The sequence below is a fragment of the Branchiostoma belcheri genome, unplaced genomic scaffold (assembly GCF_001625305.1).
Source record: "Branchiostoma belcheri isolate BF01 breed outbred unplaced genomic scaffold, Haploidv18h27 scaffold106, whole genome shotgun sequence".
Classification (NCBI taxonomy): Eukaryota; Metazoa; Chordata; class Leptocardii; order Amphioxiformes; family Branchiostomatidae; genus Branchiostoma; species Branchiostoma belcheri.
In genome coordinates this window covers 542765-552818 of record NW_017802447.1, presented here as the reverse complement: position 1 = coordinate 552818, position 10054 = coordinate 542765, and the positions used below count along the sequence as shown (strand labels likewise).

Below are 10054 nucleotides of genomic sequence, written 5' to 3'. Positions count from 1 at the left end.
TGTAGTGAATGGAATATCCCAAGACGTCTTGTGTACGACTCGTGATAGTGGCATCAAAATAAACAAAGAATTGCTTGCGTCATGATAGAAAAGAAACATTTGGTGGGGCAGTAGATGCTACTAACAAGAACATATAAGAAGTACAGTATTTTGTGTTATTTTCTCACAATTTTGTTTGAGCAAGGAGCTTCTTGGTTTGAGGTCTTCCACAGGGCACATTGAAATAATACAAATTACGTATTTTACAGTCTAGAAAACGTAGGGGTTTTCATCTGCTTGGAAATAGAGGACCCCCACCTCCCGACTTCCGAAGCGTGCGGTCTTGACTGTGTCAGCGGCGACCCGTGAGACAAGGTGGGACAGGTTGTCACGGCTTCGGCATAGTTTCCTTTGTGTCGGCACAGTTTACCTGTTCAGTAGGCTAATTACGCTAGGTCACGGATAATTTATTACTCTTATCGTAGTCTAGCTAAAGTTGCGTGGTGATAAAATAAACGCCGTCTTTTCATCAGACAGCGAAAATCAGGTCATTCAGTTTTCTTTCCTGACGGTTTTACCTGAAAAGGACATCGCACGTAACAAATGCCGGTAAATTTCATAATACATGTATAAATTTTCTTGCTTGTTCATACGCTGAAATGTATTTCTTCATTTTGAGATGTGTTCTTGGTGAAATGACGAAGTGTGAAACGTGGTTTCCAGTGTAATTTTGGCGGAAAAAGAATTATAAAAGATTTTGGAAGGAGCGTTTTCCCTTGTTGCTTCTCCAATAATTTCCGTTAGGTGGTGTCTATCGAATCTAATGACACCAACAAAAACCGAGAGATAACCCCCTATTTAGGCAATGGTATAGCCAGGGGGTTGGTCCCGCGAAAGTTTTTTGACAAGTTGACCACACCCCACGTGATACAAACACGCCTTGTTTACACGCGGCGGCTCGCATTACAAACCAGCCCACAAAGTAGTTCTTCTTTCTGCTCACAAATGTTTCTCATTTCGCCTCCAAATCGCGCTGTCTATTAAGAATTCTAAAGCCGGGGGCGCCTGTACATATGGGACTCCAGGCGAGACTTTGAAGACTGGCTGGCCGTTGAGAAACTTTGGGAACTACCCTCTTTAGCATTTTAAAAATTCCCGGGAGAAAGCGGGCGGAGGGATTTGGGAGGTGTTTATGTAAATAACATGCTGGAGTGGGGAATGCAGTTCGCGCGCAGTCAGGCGGACCAAAGCACGTTGGCTCGCTGTTGGGGGAAAGTTTACCAGGGAGCCTGGGTTTGATTCCCAATATTCTGATTAGACCTGATCGCTTGACGTGTTGCCCAGGCGCGTGTGTGGAGACTCACTAGCTCTTCATCTGGACACAGATCGCTGCCGAGGAGATAGGAAACTTTTTTCTTGTTGGATCGCGGGGAACTCGTGTTCGTCTGTAAGACCCCGGTATGGAGAAGACCGGGAAGAAGTTCGTGAACTCTCGGCAGGGGGAGAGCCAGGCTGCCGAGGACTCCGCCTCCCAGGCCCGGCGATCGTCGCGGTTGTGTTGTGCGGTGGCGTTCAACTTGTTGTTACTACTGCTGTGTGTGTTCGCTCTGGCTTGCTGTCTAGTGTTCAACGTGAAACTTTTAGGTCTGCAGGACAGAGTACGGGACTTAGAGGCGGAGTGTGGCAGTGGTCTCTCCGAGGACCGCTTGTCGGAACTCGTCGAATCCCGAGTAGAGAAGCTCTTCGCTGAGGTGAGTCCAACGTTTACCCTCCTATATTTTCCAGCGGCTTGTCTAGTTGTAAGCTAACTCGCAGTATTTAGAGTACTTCGTGTTGGTAGAGAATTGTTGCGTGATCGGTTGATGATCCTGTGGTGTATTTCTTGATGTGTAGAAATTGGAGACACATTTGGCCAGACATCGAAGAGAACGAGAAACAACGGAGTGCAAATGCCCGCCCGGTGAGTTATTTTTACTTCCTGGCCGCCGATCAAGTCTCCTATGTCCGTGTAGAGCGTAGTGCACAAGGGCACGGAATTTTTGTAAACATAGATAGTAGTGTGATTTGTGCTTTTTTTAAGTTCACATTTTATTTAGAACTTCCAGTCAGCGCGATCGCATGCAGGCGTATAATTTGTTCTGGTCAGATTGCCCCCGTGCCCCAGCTGGGCCGACCGTCGGTAGGACCAGACGCCGCTGGAAACTTCCCGTAGACCTGCCGAGGGACGCCCCGCGAGCCCGTGCGGTGGTCCCGCCGTCCTTTAACTGATTAGCACGCCTGGCGTTTACTACAACACTCGATCCGCCGAGAAAACAAAAGCATTACCCCCTCCCTAATGCTGACGTTTGCCCGCGAACCGTCGACATTTATTTTCTCCACGTAAATGCCAACAGCGCAATTGATGTGTGTTGTGAGAACCGCGCGTGGCTTTTATACTCAGAACAGCGAGTTTTGTTTGTAGTGAAATTAGAATATTTGCGCCGAGAGTGGGGGTTCTAGGGCGTACCCGATACAGCACCCTAACACTAGACTCCCAGCGACAATACTACGTTTGTTTCCCCATTCAAAAAGCGACCCTTGAGTGACAAAAACCGCTGGTACAACTAGTCCAGTGCAACAAGAACAGCATTGAAACGTCCCAGTCTAGAACAACACTTCTGCACCCTTCCCACCCCCACTACTACCCCACAAGCCAGGTCGACCAGAAACCTCAACCCAGATGGAGAAATGTTTTCCCTAGTTCCTGGGTGTTGGGATATCGGCTGTGTGGCACTGTTTTCTTTTCAGGCCATGTGGGGTTAGGATATCTGGAGCTGAGCTCTCTATCCCCATGTGGGACAATAAGGAGTTTTCACATAGCCTTGAAGTTGCTAATAAGCTTTGTGTATCCACATCTGACACATACAGAGCCTCTAGGAAATGGAGTCACTACAAGAGTGGTTGAAACAGCACCATTTTTTTCTTGCAGACTGGTGGACATTATGACTGCTGACTTGAAGCTATAATCATGTTATCTTTGCCACTTAGCATGTCAGGATGGACATTGTCAGGGCTGGCTGGGATAATGGGGTGGTATTCTGTGAGTTGACAGTGGTGGGAGGGGGGGAGGTCTACAGCTAGCCAGCTGCACACATGCCTCTCACTTGTCCTAACATATCATTGTCACAACCACAACTATGCTACTGTAGATTGGACTAATTATTGCAGAGGGTAAGGCCTAAGTGGCAAATGCCCCCTCTTTCTTGTGATAACAACTGTTGCACCCCCACCCCCCATATAGATAATGTCTATCACAATCTAGAAGTTTGAGTTTAAAGAGAACGTGAAACGGAAAGAGGACCTTCTCTTCAAGCAAGCTCCTTATAACTAGTGATTAATGACTGGGCCCCAGGCACTTTCTATGGCTATTGTAGACCATGATTCCTCATTTCATGAATGAAAAGATGCACACATAGGCTGATCCACAGTAACATCAGAGGAAGTAATATCTGTTTCTCTATGGCCACAGCCTGAAGGTGTAGGTGCATGTAGTTCATACAAAATCAGTAAATAGATACCAAATGGTACCAACCTCCAACAAGCTGATATCCAGTATTGTATTGTGAGGCTTTCTCAAATCTGATCAAATCAGGATTTCTCTGATGCGCTTCTCAAGTGTGGGCTTCTCTGGGCTATGATTGATAATCTGATGATGTAGCAGATTTTCCCAATTGTATTGATCAGGTGATTCCGAGTATTACAATGGGAAGTCTTGGCCTGGCTTGTATTAAAATGACCTTTGGCTTCCTTACACACAGATCATGTTTTACTTACCTTTGTGCCATTGTTAGTTTCTGGTAGCTGTTTGCCTGCCTATAGAATTGCATGCTAAAAAAAGTATGAGTTACAGTACTGAATACCCTGTGTAATCTCCAGGCTTATTTTATTGAATAACTTCCAGCAGCCAGCATATCCATGTGTTTGTTAAATCTGCGGTAAGAAGTTGTTGTATCTCTAAGTTGATTTACAGTAGACCAGTTGGAAGTTGCTGATGTGGCTAATTATACTGTAGGGCTTCAGTCTTCTCACCTGGCTTCCCTCTACAGGTAGTTATCCTGCCTAGTAAGTGGATAAAGTCCACTGTATAAACAAAGTACCCATATCCTATTAGCTATTTGGTAAGGAATTATTGTAGGCTGGTTAAATACAGTGCAGTATAGCGGGTGTGTACCATTATAGTACGAGCTGTTTCTGCATAATTTTCAGGTTGGTATGGCAGTGATTGGCATGTGTAGCTCAGACCTTTGGGCTCCTTTATCAGTTGATGAAACTATTGTTTTGAAATTCTGACGTTTCTGACTCTTTAAGGAATCTGACTCTTTGGGAAATGTGACAAACTGACTCATGCCAGAAGGCAGGGTGTAATTGAAACGGGCAGCTAGGAATACATCACCATATAGCCTCTCAACATCTGCTTGGAGACTAATAGATAACTGAGACTCTGAGAACTAGCTAGGGGCAGCACTAAGAATCAATACTGAGAATTCGTACATGTCTGCCATGACCCATGGTATGATCAGTTTTGGCTGGCAGAACAAGGCAGGGACACTCCTGAGCCAAAAGAAGTCCAGCTGTTTGATTTTGAAAGGGAGGTCATATTTATTTTTGTGGGAATACCTTAAAAACCTGCTGGTACAAGAGGTCAGAGGTTAACGCAGCAGGCGTTGAAGTTTGCTCTCTTTGAAATATAGCTTAGAGCTCTAACTAAGTATCATCATTCGACTTCAGAACTTGGACTGGTTTCTGATTTCCATGCTAGTGGGGTGAACAGATTTCAAACCTTAGCCTTCCATGTCTATTTGTTTCCCTCCCGAAAACTGCCATGTAATTTTTTTCTTGCCCAGAAGTTTCAAAGTTGACATCGGTCTTTGTCCTCTATGAGTATGTGATTTGATGCATTGGCACCATGCCTTCGTTTTGTTTGACCAATGGCCACCTCATGGATTGAACAACCAATTAGGATATTTAAACTGTCATTTCAACCTTTGCTACATTGCACTTACTGCTGACAACTGCCGCTTTCTTTTCGGATTGACTTGATCGATTTTCAAGTGGGGGGTATAGAACTCTTCGGCTCTGTGGCTTGATCTTTCCGGTATTCCGTGATATTTACTCTGGTTGAAAAGAAGACAAACAGTGCTGTTGACTTTTGTCTTAGGGAACAGTAATTGAATTGGCGTTGTCCCATTCCTACAAGCACCACGCTGTGAAAACTGTCCACAATTTACCTCTCAAAGAGAGCTATGCCCACCTCCACTCGTGAGCAAGCATCTGATTAGACTTGGGGAATAGCCTTAATTTTGTTTGTCCAGAAAATATTTGAGGACACATACCGACTGTAATTGGTCCTTTTAATGGGTTTCTTATCAAACCTACCAAAACTTTCACTGTTGAAATGCCATTACCATCATTAAAAGAAAAGGACCCCATCTTTAATCAAATTGGTGTGACGTTTAAGTAGAAAACATAAAATGTCTGCTCTTTAAAAGTGGAAGTACATGTACCCTGATCATTAGAGGGGCTATCCATCAACTACTTTAAGTACTTATGTACAGAAAGCCTAAAGGAAAACCTTGGCTTTTGCGGTAATCCTGGGTGAACAGCAGCTATACTGACCTTAACCCTGCGGTTGCATGCTCTGAATTTGTTCCCCCTTCAGAAGGATCTTGCTGTTGCTTTTAATTAACGAGAGGACATTTTTACATACTACGTTAATCATTGGAGATGTGTAGTTTGGCTTTTTGGACACATGAACTGAGTAATTTTTTCCAGGTCTGTTCATTTTTGGATTAAAGTTTTACTAGTATTTCAGATCATCAAATCCCAGCCCAAAGTTAGAGTAAGGACTGGTATGTAATGGTCTTGTTTGAAGAGAGTTTGACCTTATGGTTTGAGTTAGAGGAATGAGGTCCCTTAGAGCACACAGTATTGGGGTCATGTCCAATGCAGGGTTGGTTGCAGCCAGCAAATATTGGTTTTGTATACTTTCCTCTGAGAGAGATTTTTCCTGGCAAAATAGATACGAATTAAAGGGTAGAGGACCTGGTGTGGGGGGGGGGGAGTCTCAACAACACTTGACACTAGATTCAGTTTTGCTGACACGTTATTCTAAATTCAGGAAGCAAATAACACAAAATGTGCCAATCTTACTACGGAATAGGGGATATGATACATTTTCCCCCTACAAATTAAGGTTAATCAAAATAGATTGCCTACACTTTATTGAAAAGGGGCACGAAGCCCCCAAGTACTTAGGTACCTAATAACGGTATTATTTTATGCCAATGTTATGGGCCAACTGATGTAACTGCCATTACCAAGGAGATACCATGAAAGATCGGGTACAATGTATTAATTTGCATACTCATGATACTGCTTCTGAGAAAGGGGAATGAAACACCGTAATGGTATACTGGAAGAAAAGGGCGCAAGAGACGTATTATCGTGACCGCAAATTGTCCCGCAACAGCCTATATATGTCATCTTGCGTTACTTACACTTTTTAATCACTGACCCGATTCATGTTGGTTATGCTCTCAGGTACTGCATACCAGAGTATCACTGTAGCCAAGGAATCTTGCAACATTTTTATCATATTACATTTTTGACACGCTTTTTAATGAAGGGGAATGTGAAATAGCGAGATGGAATGTTTTGAAGTCAACAATGTTTTAAAAAGGACCGGACAGCAGCTGTCACAGAAGCTTTATCATTGTTGAAATGAAAATTTCCCTTAATTTGTACAATTATCAATTATTGTTGTGATTTAGGATGGAATTACTTTAAATGCCATTCTGAAAATTGTCAGACTATAGACTTGATCCATATCAAGTTGTGATTTGTAAAGACATATTTACCTCATTTAAGGACAGAGGATTTTTAACATTTTCCAAATTGAAGACATGCTCACCAGTTGATCAGTAGTACCGGCTTCCTAATCAGTGCCAATACCCAATTGCACCCTTTGACAGTTCCTCTGAACTTAAAATATGGCATGACTTCTGAGGTAAAGGCCTGTGATGCTTGACATATCTACTTGACATATCTACATACGGAAGTGACCTTCTAATTGGTTAGTCCCTTTGATCCAATCATCATCTGATATTCTTCATCATATTCATTTGAACTACATGTATGGTGACAAGGTATAAGTCATGAAATTTTGAACACTTTTGATAGGAAAGTGTACAACTTTTTCTAGGTTGTTAATATATATGGGGTAGGGTAGCCACAGTCAGGATAGTATCATGGTCTGGTCAAAAGAAATCTCCGATAATCGTAGGATTGTGTCTTGTCAGATGGCCGATGTCATGTCTCCTCTGTAGGGTAATGTGGCATGCTAGGCCCTTCACAAATAAATGCTTGTGAAATGGGGTTAACAGAATGCAGCAAAGGCTGCCCTAGGCCACTACTACCAGTTCCTGGCAACTTTCAAAGGAGCAGTCCAAATGTGGTACCAATAACGTGTATGGTGCACTGCAAACTGGCCTGCACTTTCTTTTGGTATAGTACCAAACAATTCTTAGTAGAATCTTACACAACGTACAAAACACATGTACCAGTAACATAACAGAAAGTGTTCAATTCAAACCTTTATGATTTACCAGTATTGATTGATTGTGAATCAAACAATTTTAATATTGATTTTGTCTGGCACAATTATGGGGAAGTAGTTTTGGGGGAGGGGGTAGGTTGGTGTTATGGGGAGGGAGGGGGGGGGGGTTACATGGTATTCCAACTGCTGACAATGACACTTCATTGTTTCCTGACCCAGTTTTGTCATGAAGTTGAAAAGGTGAAGAATGCTGGAAAAGTCTTGATGTTGATTCTTGTTAGCCCAGGAAAAATGGGTCAGCTGGTCATTATATAATGTAGAACTAGCAGGGATGAAAGTCCACTATTCTTATAACAGCCTTGGTATTTATACCCAGTCAAAAATGCTCCTACAAACAAGCTATAAATCATTCAGATAGGACTTCCCAAATAATGCAGTTTGTCTAAAACCCGTCCAGTCAAACCTAGATGAGATCATGAGAGTACTAACTGAAAAATTAACCCTGTACCCTACAGGAACTTCTTAATTTAAATGTAAGCATAGTTGTTTATAAATGGCTTAATCAAACCAGAAGAATTTATTTTTGTTTGGGTTGGGGGGTTCCTTGTCGTATGCAAGATACTCTGATTTTGATGATAGTGAGTCCAGACAAGTCTCGAAAGGGATAATCTGTCATGAATTGCACTGATAGTCCCAACTTTGGCTTTTTTGTGGAGTGGAATCTTGATGTTAACGGAATGCACCTTTCATATGCAAATGTAAAACCCTTACAGTTCATTTCAACACCTTAATGCTTTTGTTTGAAATGTAGCAAACTGCCTCTATTGGGAGAAAACACAAAAAGTGAGAACTCACAACTGTTCTCTTATCTAGATCATTGTAAAGTCTGTATTGCAAACAAACTCTGCTATCTACAATTGAATGGACCAATGAAGGTCATTCAAACAGTTTCTTTTGGTATAGCACAGTGATTGGTGATTACATTCTGAAACTCATAACTGTCCGGTTCCCCCCCCCCCTTCTTGATTCCGTGTTTTACAGAAAAATAAGTGATCACCTGTTTGTAGTAAGATTTACACTTTACAAATCTTAAGGGGACAAGCCCTGAGGCACATCTTTTCCTGCTGGTGTTTGTAATAAGAAATCTAATCCAGACCTGTAGCCTTCCAAGACTTTGCCTCTTCACCTAAATCTAACAGTGTATTTACCTAAAGTTGGAAATATAGGAGATTTATGCGCTGTTGAGCCGATATGGATGGGGTTGTTTCTAGCACCTGTCAGCCAGGGATTTGGATGGCTAAGCTGGAGTTGGCTGGTTTATTGACTTAATTTTGCTGCCATCCTTTCCATGCCAGAGCGCTGGAAATAGCAGTTCTAGCTGACTGTTTTCTGACTATAGTATTCCTAGGCATTCTTGGAAGAGAATGACTGGGGGTTGTCAGGTAACCATTGACAGCTATCAACCAATCAGAGCACTTGTTATATCTTGTGTCAAGTAATATCATGCAAAATGATGGGACCTCCATGTAACATGTCCACCTGTTGGTGAATCAGACCGTTGACCGCCCGTACTCAGGTTTTGTCTCCCAAAGGTGGCAGGTGTGTGAACAACTGTGCAATATTGAACTTCTCGGGGTCCCCGAGATGCGGTAGAAGGCATCTCTGTGGTGTAAACAGCAGCGGCAGGAATGTGATGAAACTGCTGTGTTTTCCCAGGGAAGTGGTGACCTCTCTTCGGAGGCGGAGTCCATCAGTACTGCTGTAGTACACAGTGTAAGTGTAGACATACCTCAGGGTACCCTGGGAGCTGAAATGATCCAAACCAGCCCTGCCTCCCCTTTCTGTTAGGTTGGCTTCGTCCACACCTGGACTGGAGAAAGCTGAAGTCTTTTATAAATTCACTTCCTGATAAGTAAAGGGAAGAGTCAAGAAAGAAAACTGCTAGTGCAGTACTGTAGAGTGAGTTGGAGAGTCTGGGAAATCAAATTTGCAAAAAATAGAGAGCTGGGAGCCCTGGAAAATAGACATTCTTGAAACTGTGATAGGTATTCCATTTACACCCCAAAAGTGTACAGTAACCAGTAGAAAGCCAGACTTTTGTGTATTCCTTTCAGATAAAGGGCATTATGCTGTCCAGTCTAATGCTCTGGGTACCAGGACTCTCAGAGTCTTTCTCTGTCTTAGTTTGTGGTTCTTTCCCCAGGATAAGCTACACAAAGTTTTTCTACAATAAATGAGAGTCTGTCAGGCTCACATTCCCTTGCTTTTGTCAATATGGCAAGTCTGCAAAAATTTTCCGGCATGTTATCGTAGTTCTCCCCTGATTTGGCAACAACTACCTCGGACGAAAGGTAAGGAGACAAGGCAGGAAGTTTCCTGGGAGCCTGGTGTCTTGTCTAAACACACCCCTTTCCAGACTAAAAAAACACTGAAGGACACCGATATTCGATATACGAGCCTCATACATAATCATCTTCCATC

The 10054-nt window shown here is 42.9% G+C and overlaps 1 protein-coding gene across 29 annotated transcripts in view; it reads left to right on the top strand.

The window, feature by feature from the left end:
• Positions 1–1176: 1176 nt before the first annotated feature.
• Positions 1177–10054, top strand: part of LOC109478394 (collagen alpha-1(XXIII) chain-like) — a 102828-nt gene continuing 93950 nt past the window's right edge. For 15 of the 29 annotated variants that reach the window (XM_019780040.1, XM_019779945.1, XM_019779988.1 and 12 more), the window contains exons 1-2: positions 1178–1730; positions 1873–1939. In XM_019780040.1, coding sequence (XP_019635599.1) covers positions 1440–1730; positions 1873–1939 — 358 coding nt within the window. In that variant the 5' untranslated portion in view covers positions 1178–1439. Of the gene's footprint in view, positions 1731–1872; positions 1940–10054 lie in introns of all 29 variants that reach the window. The other 14 variants (XM_019780154.1, XM_019780136.1, XM_019780111.1 and 11 more) reach the window with 3 other exon arrangements.